Source organism: Aptenodytes patagonicus, chromosome Z, assembly GCF_965638725.1.
Source record: "Aptenodytes patagonicus chromosome Z, bAptPat1.pri.cur, whole genome shotgun sequence".
Taxonomy (NCBI): Eukaryota; Metazoa; Chordata; class Aves; order Sphenisciformes; family Spheniscidae; genus Aptenodytes; species Aptenodytes patagonicus.
This window is the reverse complement of record NC_134982.1, coordinates 27946579-27967667: the sequence shown is the minus strand read 5'-3', so window position 1 is coordinate 27967667 and position 21089 is coordinate 27946579. Positions and strand designations below refer to the sequence as shown.

Genomic DNA, 21089 nt, shown 5'->3' with positions numbered 1-21089 from the left:
TAGCCTCCAGCTCAGGAAGCCCTTAAATGCAGGCTGCTGAAAGGGCAAATCGGAGGAGGAAATGATGATTCTCTCTTGTATTTTTTCTGGCAACCATTACTTTCTCAGGCTTCTGCTGGAAATAGATGACAGGTATTTGATCTGATATATTGTGGCAGTTGTATGCTTGATTCAGGAGTATGAAAATTATTTAACTTATGTATACATGAGTTTACACTACTGTGCAGGTTTCCAGCCCATCTTGATCTGTAATACTTCTAAGAAGAGTAGACAGAGGCTACAGAGCCTGTGCTTGGAGGACCTTGAGTTGTGGGGAGAGTAGCATCATTTTTTATGCCCTTCCTCTGCCCATGGCCCATCATCCTCCACATAGAGGGAGCATGGAGGTAGCAGGAGGTGCTGCTACCTGATGCTAGGGCAGAAACTCTGGTCTTTGACTTAGTGTAGCAAGAAGGCGACCATAGCTTCTCCCAAATTTATCTGTAGCACCATGCAGCAAAGTGTATGTCCAGTGTATATATTACCATCATCCCACGTTGCCAAGGAAAGTGCTCTGAATTAGTGTACAGGGCCATTTTTTCAGGTCCTGAAATGCATGTGTAGAGCCAGCAAGGCAGCTTGCATGTCTGTATAATTTCTGGCAAGAGATGAGTTTGTCTGAAATTCATTCATTGAAAAAAATACTAGGCACTAAATGATGGATGGTACATCTGACTAATTCTTTATGGCGGTTTATCTTCTATATGAAATACACTTATGTATTTTATATCTTCTTATAGTTATGCTGATACACTATTGTCTATTAAGTCAGAGGCTTCATCTCAAGGCCAAGATTATTTAAGCTGGAATGATATCCAGAACTGCATTGACTTGGTTAATATGCAAATTCAAGAAGAAAATGAAAGTAAGTAATTCTTCCTCTACATCGCCCACAGAGATGATAGTCTGGTCCTTGGTACATAAATTTCTGTGCTGAATGGCCTTGTACAGACACTTGTCAAGAGAGAAGAGCATTAAGTAATTTTGAACGCCCATTGGTCTTTAAATGTCCTTGAAGTATTCCTGGTTATGTTTTGGCTGGCTGAAGGATATCACAGGGTGCCTGCCTTCTGCAGTGTTGCAAATGCCGTGGTTCTGCCCACTTGGCAGTACCTTTCAGTATTTGCGCTGGACGGTCTCGCTTTGGGGATTTTGCAGAAATTGTGAGCAAAGAGCATATTGGGGGATAGGGGAAGAAATTACAGGCAGTGTCCTGTGGAAAAGAGTTTTTTAATGTTAAATGATATCCAAGCAGTTGTTTTTCACAAGGGAGTTGGTAAGACAGTGCAATTACCTGTCCTGCTCTCCTTTTAGGTAACTTGATATCCTATGCGGGAGTTTCTTGTGCCCACTTTTTCTAATATAAATAGATTTAGAGTTTATTTTTGAAGCTGAATGTAACTTCATTTGCCCTAAAAGGGTGGTGTTATATTAGATGTGATAGCTGGTCATTTGGCCTTCAAAAATGCTAAAGGACCAAGTCTCACCACTGGATATAGAAGTATGATTTTTTTTTTTTTTTAACTAAAATTTGAGGCTATCAAGTTATGCCCAATTTGCTGGAGCAAGGAAAGGAGAGGGCAGCTTTCAGATCACTTGCCATTTGGGAAACAGTCTGGAGCATAGTTTGAGAGCCTTCATAAGGCGCAGGCTGTTTCCAGGGCACTGACACATGGTGCGTGTGCCCTTCCTGCACTGCCATCAGTGTTGTATGTGCTACTGTTTCATATGGGTAAGAGAAGCTTTATTTTACAGAAATGCTAAAACTGACTGGATTATTGCTTCTTAAACCTAGTCAAGTGGTTGCTGCAGACCGTCGCAGCTCGCTTGCAATGTGTGCCCTCTGGCAGGGTGGGATGCTGAGCAGTTCATTTGACTGACATAATCACTTTTTTGTGTGAATCTCTACAGTCACTAGGAGTTGAAACGGGCCTTAAGAAAGGTGGTCTTACATTAGGAGAGTCAGTCTTTAGTACTAAAATAGCTGCACTTGGTTTCAGTGACACTGGCCTCTGCCCGGGGATGGTTATTTGGGGCAGAGAGGGGAGGAAGAAAGGTGACCTCTGTTTCCATAAGCAAGCCCACGTGTCTGCACAGTTCCTCTTTGGTGGCACTCCAGAAAAACTGTTCATTCCCAAAGCCTTATGAGGGCATGGATCTGTGACCCCACCAGCTGGGCTGTGGTGGGTCTGGGAGAGACTTGGTGAGAGACGATCCGCTGCCGGCAGGGATGCCATCCCTCACAGGTGATGGGGAAGCCCTTTGCCTGGTGCCCTTCTGGGGTGGCTTTAGGGAGAAAGTGTCCTGAGCAGCACATTTCAGCACCATTTGGGGGTAGGAGGAAATTGATTTTAAAATGTTGAGACCAGCCTGAAGAAAATGAGTTAGAGGTTTTATTAAATACACTGGGCCATGTAACTTGCTGACTGAAGTCCTGAGTGCCAATGGTCTGAACAATCAAGTGATTTCTCATAAGGTCAACATTATCAGATTGGTTATTTAAGGTGAAATTTAAAGAAATTAGGTTAAGTTGATATGTAATGCTGTAGCTGGGAGGTCAGTATGTACGTATTTGTCCAAATCAGGGTTTCAAGTAATCTGGTCTGAAATAATTTGAAAGTAAGTCTTTCAGCACTGTGAGCTAATATGTAAGTGAATATTTAGATGTGACGCCCAACCTTTCCTTAAGCTTCATGTAGATACTGCTGCCCTGAAAGTAGGGAAGTCTGTTTTCCTTTTTTTGGCAAGGATAAATTTGATTTTTATGAAGAGGTAGATTCAGATGAATCAATAACTGTGGCAGAAAGGAAAACGGTGCAACTGAATAGCTTCACGTGAATATTTGAGCATAAATAATTTTAAACAAGCTGCTGTTGCTGCCTCTGCTTCTTGTTACTTGATTTTTCTGTTCTTCATGTTACTGCTTTGTTTGTACCTGATATCGGATAAGCTGCATCTTTCTTTGATAACTACGTCTTTAATAACTTTTCTGTTTCATAGGAATCATTGCAATTGGCCACATTAATGAAGCAATTGACCAAGGAAATCCCGAGAAAACTCTAGAAACCCTACTGTTGCCCACAGCCAAGCTGCAAGATGTGAGACCAGTATATGCAAGGCATTATCAGGATGTTCTGTACCACGCCAAAGCACAGAAATGCAAGGTTAGAGCTTTGACTGTTGCTGTTTGTCAGAACTGAAATGTCAGTTCTTTTCACTTACATGTGTGTCCCTGTCCTGTTCCCCTGATGTTTGGATTAGCTGTATCAATGGGGTTGTAAATAAGCCAATAACAACAAGGCGCTAAGTAATTTTCCGCTACAACTTATTCTGACTGGCAAAAGGGATTAATTCTCAAAGTATTAATACTAAGACATATTCTGCATGTGTGTCACTGCTGACTTGACGTAACCTTGCTTATTTTTAATTCTGCTAGGTTGCTGCAGGTATTACAAAACGTGGGCAGCAGTGGCCCTGACGTAGTTATGAATTTGTGCAAGGATCTAGTTACTAGACTGTGTCAGGCAGGAGTTAACAGTATGGATGGGAATTGAGGTTTTTGCCAGAAAGGAGTCATGTCATGCTGAAGGAGTCATGGTGTTCCTTAACAAACCTCTGGGAAGTACTTTGAGGAGTCTCAGTTGCTTAAACCTGGTGTTCTATAGTAGTGGAGTTTGTACATATTTCTGTTCTGGCTTTATCATGCAACAAGCTGGCCGTCTTGTATGTGCCTTCAGTTTAAACCTATCTCAGCAGGATATTGCTATCTGCTTCCCCAAAAGCAGGTTAACATCACAGCTCAGAGAAGCATAAACAAAGATCAGCCTAACAGCTTGCAGGATGTGACTGAACACAAGATTAGCTAAAGCTACTAGCACAGCACTTAAAATGTCCAGTGTTTGGAAAAGATGCTTAAAATCCACATAATGCGTTCCTAAAGTAATATGGTCAGCTGGAGAAAGTCCCTGAACTTTGGCTTGTAGAAATATCTTCCAGCTATCTCGCAACCTCACCTGTGGTACCTGCTCTGAAACTGTGTTTCTGCAGTCCACTGTCAGAGCTTTCAAAAGGCATTTGCACATCTCAGTTTCTTGCTTGGGTTCCCAGGTAAGGGCTGTTTTCACTGAGCCCTGGATCCTGAAAAGCTTCCTCCCTTGCCATGTGTGCTGGGGAGGGTTTAGTGCATGCTGACTACTTTACCTGTCCTGGAAGGGCCAGGGTTGGTATTTGCGTGCAGAGAGTGTCCGTGCAGGTGGTGGCTGCACAGTGCTGGCCCCCGACATGCCATACCCTTTGTGCATGCATAGAGAGCCGGGATGTCCCTGGGGCAGAGACCTACAGCCCACAGGCACCCATGTGCCTGCACACAGCAGCCCTGTCCTGGCTCACTCCTGGCAGCCACTGCTGTACTCCCCGGGTGCAAACCCGGTGCCTGCTCCTGTCCCTGTGTGAATGTGCTGATAGGAAACAAATGGGTGTCTCCAAGTTTTGGAAAAAAAATTGTGCAATCTCTCTGAAATCTTCTCACTCAAAAATTTGTGATGTTCCTAGAGACTTCCGCTGGCCTTTCTCTCCTGAGGTATTTTGTTTTTGCAGTCCTTTGACAACTGCTTAAAACATCTCCTCTGTAAACAGGAGCATTGCTCCTGTTTAGGAAGAGAGCAAAACACAGTACTATATGTGCTCTCAAAAGAAATACTCAGATGAATTAATCTGACTTACTCTCTATGCTGGTCAATCACATGGACATTCACTATTCTTTAGGTAACGATATGATTTAGATTGAACATTCCTTAAAAAAAAAAAATCCAAACAGAATTGAAAAGATAGTGCAATGTCTAAAGTCTGTCTATTACTCACTTTTTCTGAGCCCTGTTTATAAAGCAGATCTGCCTTTAATTGTATTTAGCATGTTTTAAGAGTGAGCTGTGGTAAAAGGAAGTATTTGATTTACAAGGATCAGATAGGTCTGCCTCTGAACTTCCTGTGCTTCCCAGCGTCTGAAAAAACATGGGTCAAACCTGCTCACTTATTCTAACCAGCCTGCTGTCACGTCCCTGTAGCTGTGGTGGCTTTGGGGAAGTAGAATCTGCACCCAAATCTCCCCATACCCATTACAGGTCTTAATCTCAGATCTCACCTACTTGTTCCTTGCTTGAAATTGAAAACGCAAACCTGCAATTTATTTATTCCTGTAATCTTAAACCACAGCTTCTAACAGTTCTCAAGGCCATTACAAACCAACTGTTTTCAGGTCCCAGTGAAGAGAAACCCTGTATTTAGGGAGTGTATTATGGATACCTGAAAAGTTAAACAGGTGTGCCAAACTCTGAAATGGTACCTGTGTTATTTTATTTTTTGAGTGATAGGCACACAGGTTTTACAGTTAGGTTCACGTTTTTTATATTTACAATGGTTGTATAACATCTGGATTATTTTAAAGTTATCTTTAAAATCTGTTCTTGTGCATGTTGAGGGAATGGCATGATTAAAACTAATTTAAATCAGAAGACAGAAGAAATTGAAGAGGGGAAGTCTTTCCAGGCTGCAAATTCCTTGAAGACATTTTCCAGTGCAAACTACTTTAAGTAAAGTTTTTTTACAATGCTGTACTCAAACTGATGTAAAACACTTTTTCTCATCACTGTCTTACACGCTGCAGTTACAAATACAAACATCAACCACTGAGCTCATTTTGTAGGAACTTATACTCAGTGTATATGTAGCTTTTGAGTCTCTGTAAAAGCTGACCCTTTGCTTTATTAATGTAGACAATCAATCACAACTAGCTTCAGTATTTCTAACACTGTAGGTATTTCCTGTGAGGATGTGGAAATCGAGAATACTACAAAATAGCTTCCCTGTTTTGCTTACCAAGCAAGAATAATACATGCCTGGATTCACACTGATAAGGGTTAGCTCCCAGCAATCCTCATGGGCTAGAGGGGTGCAGGCGCTGACGAAGTGGAAGAACAAGTCTCCAGTGCAAAGCTGGTTAAGCAGCCTCATAGGCGATGCTGCCTTGCAAGTGTCAAGCTCCGTGTCTACAGCTGTAGATTTACGGCTCCTTGAACCTACAAGGACTGTGGCTCTTTATTTCCAACATCCAGGACAGTATTTGCTGTTGGCTATGTGACAGGGAGCTTCTGGAAAGCTTGACAGCTCCCAGGCACGTAGAAAGCGCTTTTACTTGTTCCCATTTCCACTGGGCCAAAAACTTGTTTCCACATCACTGCTTCTGCAGTGATTGTGGGCTGAGAGCTAATTTGACGTATTTGGGAATCATGAATGGGCCTAAAAGTGCTGTTTGGATGTTGATTCCTCTTCTGGTGTTCAGAGGCTATGGTGACTGATATTCTGGTTTCTTCTCCATGGCCATGAAAGCGAACTTCTCAGAAGGAAATGGAGGCACAGAGCCACTGCCCTGAATCTAGGTACACCAGATGTTGCAGTGTGTGTGATAAAATTATAGAGCTGGAGAAGTGTATTTCTGAAGATATCCTTTGTGTGGTGTGTGGAAGGAAGTAAATTTTACTGAGATTGTGGTTTTTTAACACTTTTTAATTTAAGTTTAATTGTTGCACCTGAGGTTTGTTGCTGCCTGGGTTAATACTGTACAAAATCATAATTCCAATAATATAAATATAAAACTAAATTCATTTTTCCCTGGATATTTTAACCATTGTTAGATAAATATTGGATTGATTTCTAATTTTCGACATCAGAAAATAAAGGAAAGGATCAAGACAACTGTTTAAGCTGCTAAGACATAAAGCAACTAGATAAAAAGAATACAACCCATCTGTGTTGTAATAGTAATAGTTGATGTGATGGATAATAAGGATAATATTGCTTGGCACAAAGCAAATAGCAAAGATGGTAAGGATCAAAAGACTGACTTTAACGTACCAGAACCATTCATGAGTCTTGAGTGTTCGTATAATTGAGACATAGCAGAAAACGATAGTTGCAAGAGGTATTAAAAACCCAAAGATAGCTAAAGAAACGTAGTAGTAGAACTGGAAGGAAGATATCGTTTCACAGGCATTGTGCACATCATGGCAGGTATAAATGTCCAGTTGTTTCACATAATAGCTTTGCTGCATTATGCAAAGCGGGAGCATGTACAAGAAGACGATGGTCCACACAGTAGCGCAGACCGCGATGGCATAGGCACGTTTGGGCAGGCTCTTGTAGGTGAAGGGGTGAACGATGGCCACGTATCGGCTGACGCTGATGCACGTGAGCAGCAGAATGGAGCAGTACATGTTGCCGTAAAACACTGCAGTGGTAGTTCGACACATCATTTCCCCAAAAATCCAGTTGTTCCCATTGATGTGGTATGCTATTTTGAAGGGCAGCATGATGCAGAAGAGCAGATCTGAAACCGCTAAGTTTGTGTAGAGGATGGCAGTGCACACGGACCGGATCCTGAAGAGCAGCATCCACAAAATGATGGCATTAGATGGTACACCCAATAAAACAGCACTGAGGTAGACAGCGGGTATTAGCTTGGTGCTCAGAGAACTGGTCAGGTACTCCAGCGTGGTGTTGTTCACTTCTGTTAAAGTGGAGTCATTTGACTTTTTTGAAGAGCATTTGTGTTCTCTGATATGAATGGTCGTTGTCTCCCCTTCTATAGCATAAGGGGGGATGTAATCGTAGTCTCTTGCTGAAATTCCACGGAAAGTCTTGATAAGAGACACGGTTTTGATTGTAGAGCCATTCAGTGAAAATTCTGAAGCTTAAAAAAAAATTAAAATTGTTAAAAAGGGCAAACTACTGGATTAGCAATATAATTCACCTTCAGATATGGAGAAAGGTAAGCATCTCCATGTAAAAAGCAATTATGTTTAAAAGATTTGGTGGCATTCTCCTTTGCTTTGGGTGTTCATATCAAATGTACTCCAGGACAATCTTCACTTTATTTGTCATCTCACACCCAACCTTGAAAATTTATCGTGAATTTAGTGTTAAGCTGATCGTTCTGCATGTTTTCAGTAATCTTTGGCAAAATATCAGACAATTGTGTAATGTTTATCACCTGTAGAGGGTTTTTCCCAGTAGTAGCAGTGTTGGTAATTCATCATATAAGCAGCAGCCTTAGTCTAGGCTTGATCAGAATTTCCAAAGCAAACAGCAGTACTGTCCTTGTCACTTCATGGATGAAATGCGTGACTGCAAAAGATGCAAAAAGCACTGTCTTGCCTAAAACAGGCTGAAATTTTCAAATTAGAAAATTGAAATAACCCTCAATTTTTTGGTCTTGCATATCAAATTAATGTTATTCTTCAGGTTCTGACTAAAGCAAACCAGATCTTTTCAGCTTCTCCTACATGAGGAAGGGCGGTTAGTCTTGAGAACTGAAAACAAATGCTTGGGCTGATAGTAGATCAAATTTATTGGTAAGTGAATAAAAATTTTCATGCAGCAGGAAAATTTTCAGTGAGTAAATATCATTAGCATGTGGGCAAAGCCAGTGATGCCACTTTTATTAATGCCTGTTCCTCAGTCTTTAGTAGAGAACTTTGTCGAGACATTGACATTTCCAGATGAAGCACAAATGTGTTCAAAATACTTTCTAAAACCATGTGTTGCAAAATAGATTTTGCAGAATGAACAACTGTGTAATTAATTTTGTCATTTAAAAACTTTCTTAGCTGTGTTTAATGCATAAAAGACTTAGTGTAAAGCTTAGAGCATGCATCTTGAATCTGGAATTCAGAAGCGAACTGAAATTTGGATGAAAACCTGTGGGTTTTTCTTTTACCCTTCCATATTGGAATAAAATATGGAAAACGGTTTTCTCAATGCTCACTGGCAGATTTATGGTAGAATGTTTTGAAATGGTAGAATGTTTTGAAATGATAATTAGTAGACTGCATCCCTTTTAGTAATTTTCTGTATGGTTAATCCAGAAGATTAATTTTAGTCAATCTTTAAAAGACAAATATGTGCATGCATGTGTATATATATATATATAGTATATATATAAAATAGCTTTTAAAAATGAGCTTGGTTTGAAAACAGCTTTAATTCTAGTGAGGAAAAAAAATGGGCTTATTATTTGATCATTTCCTTTGGTTATTTTTGTCACAATAGTTATCTGATCATTTCCTTCTAATAGCACCATCTGTAAAGTTGTAATTCTATTGACCATTTTAAAGCAGAAAGAACAAGACTCTACAGGTTTAAGATTATCATATCACTACAGAAATATTAGAGAGAAGATGCATCTTCAGTAAGAGCAGAAAGATCCCTTAAAATTCTTTATAGAAAGTGGCTCGGGGGAGGTAAGGTGTCACTGAAATGGAAGAATAAAAATCTGCCTTAAGTGAGACTTCCTAGAGTATTGCTTTTTGTAATGATGCATGTACAATCCATTTAAGCTGGCGAAGCGCCAACATTATCAAAAAGCCTATGTTATTGACTAAAATGTGGAATAGATACAAAAAGGACAACTCACCTGTTGTGAAAAGACTGGAAGTAAGAGAGAGCAGTCCAGTGAAAACCAGTATCTTCATTGTAGTATGTGAAATCCAGCTAGCCAAACGACGATGCTGTTCTAGTTCATCTCAAGAGGCATTTTGTGGGGGATTTTTTTTTCCCCCTCTGTGAGGGACTAAAGAATAATTGATCTGTCCTCCAGAAGCATCCTGTAGGCATGAGGTTTATGTAAGGAGCTAGTTTGCTCTTTGTCTACTACAGCAAGAGGGTGTGACGTATCCAAATATGCACACATGACTCAGTTTCAGCCTCTGCCCAACACAGAGATAAAATTGCTTTACAGCAGCAGTTTAACTCCTGATTTACCATGAGCCTGAAGCCGATGTAAGGGGTTCTACTGGAATTTGTACATACAGGTATTTGGGGTAAAAAGGTGTTTTCTGGAAAAATCAGAGTGTGCTTAGTTAAATCCTCAAGGGTCTCATCCACAGATCGAATGCGATGTTGCTGAACTCTGTACCCTTCTCGAGGAAGAAGCCAGGCTTGGGGAAGAGTGTGGTGATCTCAGTTTAGCAAATGCAAACGTGAAAGCAAGCCACACATGCAAACATGCCTTAAGAAAACTGTGCCCTTCTTTGCCTTCTACCTCCCTACCCACTGTTAGCTGTCTGTGCTCCTTCAATCCAGCTGCCGGCTCTGCTCAGACAGTTCCCACCCCTCCACAGCCTGCAGCCTCTAAAACCTTTCCCCTATTTTCATCTGCTGTTTTGTTGATACCTTCCTTTTCCTCTGCTTTGCTCCCCCCCTCACCCACCCCCCACCCCCCTTGAGTGCCAAATAACAACGGCTTGCTTCAGCAGATGAAATTAGCTCAAGTCTTGGTCTGGCTTCCAAGCTAGTGGCAAGGCTCGGCATAAGCTGTACTTGGCTCCAGAGCAGTATTTGTGTCTTGTCTTGTATTTAGTGTGTAAAAGCTGGACACCAGATAAGGAATTCTTTTCAGTTTCTCAATCCTTTTCTAAAAATTGCCAGCTGTAGTTTGAGAATTTAGTATACACTCTCTCAAGTGTTAACTCTAATTTTCTTGTTAGAAAAACTTGCAGTGCGTGTCCACTGTCATGCAATTTCCTGACACTACTTGATTTTATTTAGCTATTCTGCTGGCTTGTTTACATATATGATGCAAACTGAAGAGTCTGTCTTTAGCATTTTTTACCCTGTTTTCTCTTTGTAATTTCTGCAGATAACAGATTTATTGGATTTTTGACCTGGAGTTGGGTGCAAAACCAGGGATACTCATTGCGAAGCTGGTCCTTTGTCCACACTGTTTTAGCTTGAGAGAGTTTTGGTTTTGTTTTTTTTTTTTTCCTGAAATGTTTGTGTGTATATACTCCTAGATCTTTATCAAATCAGTACATTCCAGTTTCTCTCATCATTAGTTTATTATAGTCCTGGCACTCCTATTTCCTCTTTAGAATGAATTTTGTTCCTCCACCTACTGGATTAGATTTTAAATGTCACTTTAGCTCCAAAATCCTATTTTCTCAGCTGAAGTGTTGGTTCACCTGTGAACCTGGACAGCCACAGCAGGACTGGTTAGTGGGGATGCTGAGCCCACTTCCCTGCACCTTCTATTTTAACTTGGGTTTAATGCCATGCACTGTTAGCCTGTAGGAAGAGCGAGACCTGCTCTGCTGCTTAATTCCTGAAACGTTCGCCACCTGGGCTAAGTCATCATTACTAAACCTGAGCTGTCTTTCTATTTCAGTTTTTGCTGTTATTTTCTAACGTAGTGTGTACTCAGGTGTACATGCGGACCCTTTCCAAATAAGGGATTCTGAAAGAAAGCCAACTTCCTGCAGTCTTCTGCTTTGTGCTCTTCATGCTGCTATCACAGTACTGCCTGAGAATGCATGGTTTTATTTCACACTCAGATTACTTTGCCTACGTATCATGGAAATGAAAACGTTTCTAGCTTCGCTCAAAATTTGTATTGATCTTTAGCAGGATGGTGTCTTCTATACATGAAAACTTTCAGAGCTTTGTATTTGAACAGGAGTTTATTCAAGTTAGTAAATAGAATATGAACGTGTTTTACTGCTGATTTTAAGCAGTCAAATTAATTTTAGTGTCCAAGGGCTTCGCAAGAGGAGACTGTATCGGAGCTCTATCAGTATGTTCAGACAACTTTTGTTATAATCCAGTTTTTTCAAGGCTTTTCTCTATTCTTTTTTCAGGAATCCCAAGATGAATCAGTGCTTCTGTGGCTGGATGAAATACAAAAAGGAATCAGTGATGCCAATAACAATATAAAAGAAGCAGCAATCTGTAAGCATTACCCTGCATCTGCATTGCTCTTGTTTTTCTTAGTCTTGAAAAACTGAAATTGGTAATTTATTTTTTCCTCTTCAAGGAAGTGTGGCAGCCCTTTAAATACATCAAAAGAAATGAATGCATGTTCTTTGTCATACTGAAATTAGCGTGACTTAGATGTCCAGGGGTGGTGTTGGTTTTATCTAAAGTGGTAATCCTTAAGCCTTGGCTAATAATTTAGTGGATTTGGTTATATAGATTAACATCATGACCAAGATTTCTAGTGTCAGTGTATCTTCACATAGCTGGTGAAACAGAAGGATGTGTGAATGGGAAGGGATGTACTATTCAGAAGCTTATTTTGCTTATATAAGACTCAAATCTTGATGCATGTTGTAAGAGCAAATTCTTACGTGTTTACAACTTTGCTTATTCCTATTTCATTATAATGCCTTTCATTAAGTGCTAACAAACAAAGATTAGGAACATATTAACTTTAAAAGTAGTGTAAAAAGAGCACTTGGGCTTTTTGGAGAAGTGCATGCTCTTCCAATCCCTAAAGAGGAAGAAATCTGTAGGGAAAAATGGTGAAGCTTGTTCTGCCAGAGCATTGTATACTGGATGCACTCAACACCTTCTGTCAAAGTTTAGACTGAATATAATAATTTTAGAAAAATATTCATAATACGTAATATACTTTGGCAAGTAATGTAGAAGCAAGTGTAGCTGGGTGTATAGGGTACACTGGAGAGCAGGATGGCATCCCTGCCTGTTCCTGTCTGGGGCCAGCACAGACCAGCCGAGGCTGTGAGCTTGGCATTGGGTATGGGTTCACCTTCTGCTTGACCTGGCTTCGGGTGAGTCAGTGTCGCCCTCTTTTGCACAAGAGCTTGTGAATACAACTGCTGAAGTCGGTGCATTCCTGCAGCGCTGTATTCAGCCTTCGTTAGTGCAGTGTGGCAGCCTGTTTACTTATAGGCAGGCTATGTCAGTAGTTAGGGCTTGGGAAGTTGTGGGTGGAAGAAAACAAACACACTAGCTATTACAAAATCTTCTATCCCTGCTACAGAAACACTGCATTTAGTGTTACTGTTACTTTAGAATTGATTTAATCAATTAATACAGTCTTAATGTAACCAGTCAGATACACTGAAGACACTTGAAGTGTTTTCATAGGTCATGCATCTGTAGTGAAAAGCACCTGGCTTGTGTTTTCTGAGATGGGGTCAGATGCACACGCATTGTCCCAACCAAACTCTTGTACTCAGGAGTGCTGATACCTTCTTTTGCGGACAAAAACGGCTTCCCATCAATGTCACCCAGAGGCATGAGGAAACATCTGAGCGCAGAGAAGGGAAGGAAATGCATAGCTTATAAACAGATGTAAGTTAAAGCTAAAGAGCGACTTGAAAACATCCTCATTTGTGTCCACTGGTGTAAAAGCATTAAGAATATATCTCATAAATGGCCTGCAGAAATTAGCACAGCATTATCCATATACCAATACCATACAATGTTGCTAATGATAGGCCATTGCTCCATCCACTAGCTAGATGTTGTATTAAAATCTTTTCATATAATCTGTGTTTGAAGCAAATACACAGCTTTTCACAATCAAGTATGATCAGTAGAAGTGTTTTAACAAGTCACTTGTGGAAATAATTACTAATCTACTGTACTCTGCCCTCTGGGTTGAAAGGAAGCAGTGTCAGCACAGCACATTCTTCAGAAGAGCTCTAAGGTTTCGCAGCTAAAAACTGATATTTAAAATTTCCCCACAGCACAGAACCGGATATTCCTATAACAAACACATCCTGTCTCAGGAAGTTAGCGTGTTACGTTCACATAGTCTAAACTTGAAGTTCAGGTTGATCACACCTTGGAAATAAACATTTATTTTGACCTATCTCAGAGATGTTATTTTTGAAAGGGAAACAACTCCCCATGTCCCACTCCAAAACTTTTGCAAGGCAATCAAAGATTTATTTTTCAGTCAGAACAAAGTGTATTTTTGAGATTGCTGCAGTAATAGCAATAAAATGAGCAGTAAAATAAGAGAAGGTACTGATAGCTGTACTGAAACAGTCTTGATCCCTTCCAAACTAATTTTTATGCCTTATATAAATATTAACATTTTAAAAGGCTTTTACAAACTGTCTTCCTTGTCAGTAAAGGACTCTGTATCTTGTATCTTCATTTAGGAAGAAGTGTTTAGTAAATGCTGGTGCGTTTCCTAATTCTTTCTGGTGTTTGCTGTGCAGTTTGCATCACCTTGCTTCACTTCTGGAATCAGTTCAACCATTGTACTCCTTATCTAAGTGGAGGACAAAATGAGATTGGCCAAATATCAGCTGTATAGCCTTCAGGAATAGACACCAATACTGACCTTAGTCTTGTACAGGAAGAGTCTGTCTGTCAAAGCAGGATCCGTCATGAGAGAGTCCATGTTATAGGAAAAAGCTGATCTTTGGCCCTGTTGAGAGTTCAGGCTTATTGCACCAGACAGCTGCATCTTTATATATCATAGCTGTTTGAAGGGAGGATGGGTGCGGGAAAGAGCCCTTCACAGTGTTGATCTGGTACTGGCATCCCAATTGCTGCAGGAGCAAACTGAATCCCACCGTTCTCCTGCAGCTGGGGATGGCTAAGCTCCGTTTAGCTTATAATTTTACAGGGTTCACATGGCCCTTTAGAGCAACAGCCTCAGTATTGCTAGCACTTCAATGGAAGGGAATAATTTCTGTTGAATTGTGTTTTTTCCCTACTAAACATTCTTCTTACTTTCTCCTTCAAAAATAAAGGCATAATTAATTAAAAGATGAGGAAAAAGCCAGACAGCAGGGGTCCTACAGAAACAAGTCTTAGCTAGGTTGTGTGCTCTTTTGTCTTCATAACAATAGCTTCCAGCACCCGTAACTATAGGATGAAAAGGGGGAAGAAAAGCGTTCAAATACTGGTGACCAGAGCTGGTGAGGCACATGGCACTGTGTATGAGTAGGGCTGAGCCCCTAGAGCCACCTGGGCCAGCAGCAGCAAGCTGGTAATGTGTGGCTTCCCAGTTTTTCCTGCTTCTTCACTGCTGAGGCTGGATGCCTGGGCATCACAATACCTGTGGTACAAAGTCATCTCCTTCTTGTGTGGAGCATGTGCATGCTTGGCAGGGGTCTGTTTCATAGCACAGAAAAATAGCAGGATGCTATTTGGTAGAAATCCAGACAGTGGTGGTGTGGTGTCGTGCATTCACTTTGTTTCTCAGCTGGCTGCCAATGTATTTGGAGATTGATCTGTTGCTGTCTAGCCAAAGCTACCCATTCCACTTTAGCCAAACTAACCACATAGAAAAACTGTTTCTCTTGCTGAAATGCTCTCCTGCTAGCTCAGTCTCATGCAGTGCCTCCCGTATGTAGGCTCCTGATACGGAGCACCTTTTGAGTCAGCTCTGTGTAGGCAGAGCACTGAGTGTGGGGAGGGACCTTTTTTGTATTGATCTGGATATACACAAGATAAAGTGTTTGGTGTTGCAGTGTGAAGTGCAGCAAAGGTAGCCAGGTTCACTTAAGCGGGTATTTAATGTATATGTTCTAGCCATATGTCTATTCACTTGTTCCTCTGTGCATGGATCTTGAATTTAGATGTGAAGAAACACCATTAAAGACCAGAGCAGCAGTTTCTAAAGCAGCATATACCTCTAGTGTGTGAGGCACTTTGAAGTGGGTGTGCTGCTTCATGCTGTCAGGTGTGGTGGTATCAGCTCCTTCGGTGATGGTGGGACCTGCTTAAAGCACGGGATGCTTAGGAATTCCTGAATCAGAGTGTGGATAACATTGTATAACCTCAAAGTTTGAACATGCTTCACAGCATCACCTCTCAGGGCACTTTTATGTGCCCTGGAAGCAAAAGCTGCATCTCTGGCAAGTCTTCACCGGCAAGTGCTCGAGCCTCACCGCCTAAGCTGCAGAAGGTGGCAAAAGCAGGGACTGGGAGAATGAAGAGCCGCCCACTGTGGGAGAACATCAGGTTCGAGACCATCTAAGGCACCTGAAGGTGCACAAGTCCATGGGACCCGATGAAATCCATCTGCAGGTCCTGAAGGAACTGGCAGATGAAGTTGCTAAGCTACTATCCATTGTATTTGAGAAGTCGTGGCAGTCCGGTGAAGTTCCCACTGACTGGAAAAGGGGAAACATAACCCCCATTTTTAAAAAGGGAAAAAAGGAAGACCCGGGGAACTACAGGCCAGTCAGTCTCACCTCTGTGCCTGGGAAGATCATGGAACAGATCCTCCTGGAAGCTATGCTAAGGCACATGGAGGACAGGGAGGTGATTTGAGACAGCCAGCATGGCTTCACCAAGGGCAAGTCCTGCCTGACTAACTTAGTGGCCTTCTATGATGGAGTGACTACATCAGTGGACACGGGAAGGGCTACAGATGTCGTCTATCTGGACCTCTGTAAGGCCTTTGACATGGTCCCCCACAACATCCTTCTCTCTAAACTGGAGAGGTATGGATTTGATGGGTGGACTGTCTGGTGGGTGAGGAATTGGTTAGATGGTCGCATCCAGAGGGTAGTGGTCAACGGCTCAATGTCCAGATGGAGATTGGTGATGAGTGGCATCCCGCAGGGGTCTGTATTGGGACCGATATTGTTTAATATCTTCATCAATGACATAGACAGTGGGATTGAGTGCACCCTTAGCAAGTTTGCAAATGACACCAAGCTGAGTGGTGCAGTCGACATGCCAGAGGGATGGGATGCCATCCAGAGGGACCTGGACAAGCTTGAGAAGTGGGCTCATGTGAACCTCATGAGGTTCAACAATACAAAGTGCAAGGTCCTGCACCTGGGTTGGGGCAACCCCCAGTATCAACACAGGCTGGGGGGTGAAGGGATTGAGAGCAGCCCTGTGAAGAAGGACTTGGGGGTACTGGTGGATGAAAAACTAGACATGAGCCAGCAATGTGCGCTCACAGCCCAGAAGGCCAATCGTATCCTGGGCTGCATCAAAAGAAGCGTGGCCAGCAGGTCGAGGGAGGTGATTCTGCCCCTCTACTCTGCTCTGGTGGGACCCCACCTGCAGTACTGCGTCCAGCTCTGGAGCCCTCAGCATAAGAAAGACACGGACCTGTTGGAGCGGGTCCAGAAGAGGGCCCTGAAAATGATCAGGGGGATGGAACACCTCTCCTATGAAGAAAGGCTGAGAGAGTTGGGGTTGTTCAGCCTAGAGGAGAGAAGGCTTCAGGGAGACCTTATTGCAGCCTATCAGTACTTAAAGGGGGCATATAACAAAGATGGTGGCAAACTTTTTAGCAGGGCCTGTTGCGACAGGACAAGGGGGAATGGCTGTAAACTAAAGGGGGGTAGATTTAGACTAGATATAAGGAAGAAATTTTTTACGCTGAGGGTGGTGAAACACTGGCACAGGTTGCCCAGAGAGGTGGTGGATGCCCCATCCCTGGAAACATTCCAGGTCATGTTGGACGGGGCTCTGAGCAACCTGATCTAGTTGAAGATGTCCCTGCCCATGGCAGGGGGGTTGGACTAGATGACCTTTAAAGGTCCCTTCCAACCCAAACTATTCTGTGATTCTATGAACTTACTACATCAGCTTTAAACAAGCTCCCAGGGGGTGAGGACAAGAAAGGGTCACTTCAGGATCCCCAACTAGGATGCTGTTAGTGTTGCAAGACTTTGCTCAAGGCAATCAGTTTTTATTCCCATTGTACAGTTAAAGTGAATGTTAAGGTTTACAGCTTGTAACATAATGATTTCATGCATCTTTAGAAGGCTCTCAAGTAATCAGCAGATGATGGCCTGTCTCTGTTAGGGCACGATGGGAGGGGGGCTACCTGCTATCCTCAACACCTGCCCTGGTGTCATCTGGTGTGTCACTTGATGGGGGAGCAGCTATGCCCTCAGACTGCTCTCAGTTGTGCTGTGGCTGCATCCCAGCCTGGGCGGAGTGCATGCTTTCTATCTAACAAGCTTGCTGTTTTCTGAAATACTTGTCCTTACAAGCATGAAGGAGGCTGCAAGTGGGTGAAGCACTGAATTGCTGTGTATATGTCATGCTGTCTGTGTGTGCCAGCCTTAGAAGTCCATTATCAAAGTTGCTGGAGGCTAGAGTTGTGGGTACATAGAGTATAAACCACTTAATTTTCTATGTCATTATTTTACCCTAGTGGCTGTTGGAACATCAATGATTAACAAGAGCTTGGAGAAAGGTGATTCACAGCCAGTCCTGATGATACTGCAGTCCAAGTTTGAATTACGAGTCATTCCTGAGTGTGCTGACACCTACTTCAGGAACCTCTCTGAAGCCAAGAACCTGAAAACTAGAGAAGGTAAAAACCTTCCTAAAGGTTCCACATGTCCGTATCACTGAGGCAACTGGAAAACTAGCACAGAAGACTTACCTAAAGTCACTGTAAACTGAGGAAGACAGTTGCTGGTTTTAAATCTTTTGAGAAATGTTATACTTGCCGAAGTGCTTTTTATGTGATGTTGAACTGTTGCACATATCATCCAGACCACAGTACATGCTGAGAAACGAGTCTAGCTATTTCCAGAGTCTACCTAAGACTTTCTAGAGTCTCAAACCAGCCTCTGAGTGAATTTAGGGCAGCTTCTCTGTGACTGTCAATAGACTAGTCCATCCTCTCCAAAAACCATGTTACTCTGATTTATTTTTTTTCCTGTTAGCAGATGCAGAGAAGGGTTAGGCTGCACACTTCAGCCTTACGGGTTACTGTCAAAGATCAAGCTAGGCTCTGCCAGAGTGTCAATGGCCCATTTATGGTCCCTGTGCATTGCCAGAGCAGCAGGTATCAGCACAAGCTGGGGCTAGAATCTGCCCATAGCAAGATGATGGGATGTTTTGTCATGTTAGAGCTGCAAGATGGTCATAGCTAATGCAGCCAAGATTAGCTAACAATAAAAAAAAAAAAGTTACTGTCAATGTAGTATACTTTCTTACAGTAGATGGGCATGTTTAATCCTGCAACTTGAGTTTTGAGAGGGTATTTTGCACAACTGACCTTATCAGCTTTACCTTGGGGCCTTTTGTCCATGAGGAAATGAGGCTTTTGCTGCCTGTCAGGATACAGCCTTGTTTACCAAAGCACTAAACAGCACAGTGATGTGGATATCGGAAATGCCCTGTGTGAGCTAGGTGTCAATAAGGCCAGCATTTGGCCTGAAGACAAGAACAACATTTTTTTATAAACACGGTCTCAGTTCCACTTCTGTGAGTGATGGTGGAAGATGTAGCTCACACTGTTTCAGGAGCAAGCACTAACTTGGCACACTGGGGTTTGGAGAAGCTGGCAGTGGATCTGTACGAACCTTATAGCTGTTTCATTCTAGATGAATGATCCTGATCCACCTAAGAGGATATTTTGAAAACATCCTTACTACAAACTGGCCCAAGATATATAGTGACTCTGCATGTAAAATGGCTTCGTAGCCAATGTAGAGATGGGAAGTGGGTAGGGAGAGCTGTGACTTATCAGTGTAACAGGACACAAATGTGTACTAATGGTATGTATTGCTTTTAGATTCTAATGAAAGTCCATGGATTAAACTTGTAATGAAAAACATGTATGATTACTATTACAATGTGGAAACTGAGGAAGGTACCTGTGTTGCCCCTGAAGGAGTTGTACCAAAAACTTCATGGTTAACTGGTGAAGAAATCCAGGTAGGTGGCCGAAACATTTGCTGTGCTGGGTGAGACTGAAGATCACTTTAGTTCAGTATCTGCTTCTGACAGTAGCAGCAACTTAAATCTAAGCAGACAGTGAAGCACAGCCTCCTGTCTGATGTCTGACAATGATTCAGGGACTTCCTAACTGGAAGTTACAGCATTTCTTTTAATGGCCACCAGCAGACACTGATGGAGGACAGTGATTGCTTTCCTGTCCTTTTATATTTTTTGGACTTCGCATTGGCCTATGACAAGGAATTTCATTATGTATTTGGGGGCAGGTGGAAGCACTGTTTTATGTTAAAATCTAATCATCTGACAGCATTCCTGTATCTCCAAGCTCAATAGGATGAGTGTGATAATTAAACTCCCTTACTGTAGAGGTTTTGTGTTAGCATGAAATATAACTTAGAACAAAGTAGATCACACAAGTGTCTGTGCAATTTGTTTTTTTTTTTTATTCTGATGCAGCCCATCTAATTTACAGGTTTACTCTGCTGCACAAACAGCTCAAGTCAGTGTAGGTCTTTCTGAAATTTTGACTGCAGCAATACTTGAGTGTGCTTCTCTATAGAGAGCTCCCTGATTCAGTTAGTATTTCTAGATGTCTGACTTGTACAAAAAACTTGTAAGTATTAGGAAAGCAGAACTCTCCTAAAGTATAAAAAAACCTCTCTCAAAATAGCGTATCCAGCTGAGTAACTGAGGCTTGAAAGGAGTTCAGTTACCCTTCATATAAAATTCAGTGGTAGCAAAGTAGCTCTTCCTTCATACTGATTAAAATCTAGGGGTAAATCAGAGGGGCTTGGATAGGATGAACACAAGCTGTACAGATGATGAAGAGAATACAGACCAAATTCCAGGATGGTTTTGGCTTGAGGTTTTTTTGCTTTTAAATGACCTTTTCCCATGATCTCTTAACAGAGCATTGTTGGGCAAGTTACAGCAGATTACAATCGAGAGCAGCTGTGGCTTGCTAATGAAAATCTGATTGTTCAGCTGCAAGCCCGAGCAAGGGGATTCTTAGTCAGAAAAAATTATCAGGAGAGAAAAGCATACCTTCAAAACCAGGAACCATCTGCCATCAAAATACAGGTATTGTTCCAGAACAAGAAGGTAACATGGCTTGGGCAACTTTCTGCATGTGACAGGTGATGTGGCTGATTACTACCACTGATAAAATTCTGAAATAGGTCTGTCTCCCTCTTTTCATTAGCAGCAGTTCAAACTTCTACATCTGCAAATATGTTCTTGCCTTCATTGGAGTAATTGTGCTTTTAAATAGCAAACATCCAGTTTTAAAAGAATGGATCATATCCACCTGCAGTCTAAGTTACTTCAGTGGGAGAAGCTCGGAAAGACATAGCCCTGGCTTTATTCTGAGGTGCTGAGGTTTTGCGTGGTACACATAACTATGCACAGTACGAGATCAGGAGATATTTGTTGAGTACCAAAGCAAAAATTCCTTGGCAAAGCATGACTTAAGAAATACATTCCTTTCTAGACTATCCCCACTTGGAAGTGATTTGCCTCTGCTCCATGAAGTCATAGCTGGGTAGGGAGTGGTAGCCACCCTGGTATTCTCG

The 21089-nt window shown here is 42.0% G+C and overlaps 2 protein-coding genes across 6 annotated transcripts in view; one reads left to right on the top strand and one right to left on the bottom strand.

Moving 5' to 3' along the window:
* The window catches only part of IQGAP2 (IQ motif containing GTPase activating protein 2), a 132147-nt gene that overhangs the window by 87263 nt on the left and 23795 nt on the right, over positions 1-21089 (top strand). For 4 of the 5 annotated variants that reach the window (XM_076361611.1, XM_076361609.1, XM_076361610.1 and 1 more), the window contains 6 exons: positions 780-904; positions 3040-3203; positions 11724-11814; positions 17981-18142; positions 19355-19497; positions 20428-20598. In XM_076361611.1, coding sequence (XP_076217726.1) covers positions 780-904; positions 3040-3203; positions 11724-11814; positions 17981-18142; positions 19355-19497; positions 20428-20598 — 856 coding nt within the window. The remainder of the gene's footprint in view (positions 1-779; positions 905-3039; positions 3204-11723; positions 11815-17980; positions 18143-19354; positions 19498-20427; positions 20599-21089) is intronic. The other variant, XM_076361612.1, reaches the window with a different exon arrangement.
* F2RL2 (coagulation factor II thrombin receptor like 2) lies at positions 6580-9701 on the bottom strand. The gene is made up of 2 exons (XM_076361613.1): positions 9506-9701; positions 6580-7783 (listed from the first exon to the last, which is right to left on the bottom strand). Exons 1-2 carry the CDS (start codon positions 9561-9563, stop codon positions 6696-6698), a joined length of 1146 nt encoding a protein of 381 aa, XP_076217728.1. The 5' UTR covers positions 9564-9701; the 3' UTR covers positions 6580-6695.

Excerpts from the sequence above, each read along its gene's own strand:
- F2RL2 (XM_076361613.1), bottom strand. The coding sequence starts at position 9,563 with ATGAAGATACTGGTTTTCACTGGACTGCTCTCTCTTACTTCCAGTCTT. Across the intron at positions 7,784-9,505 it reads TTCCAGTCTTTTCACAACAG|CTTCAGAATTTTCACTGAAT; the intron begins GTGAGTTGTCCT and ends TTTTTTTTTAAG.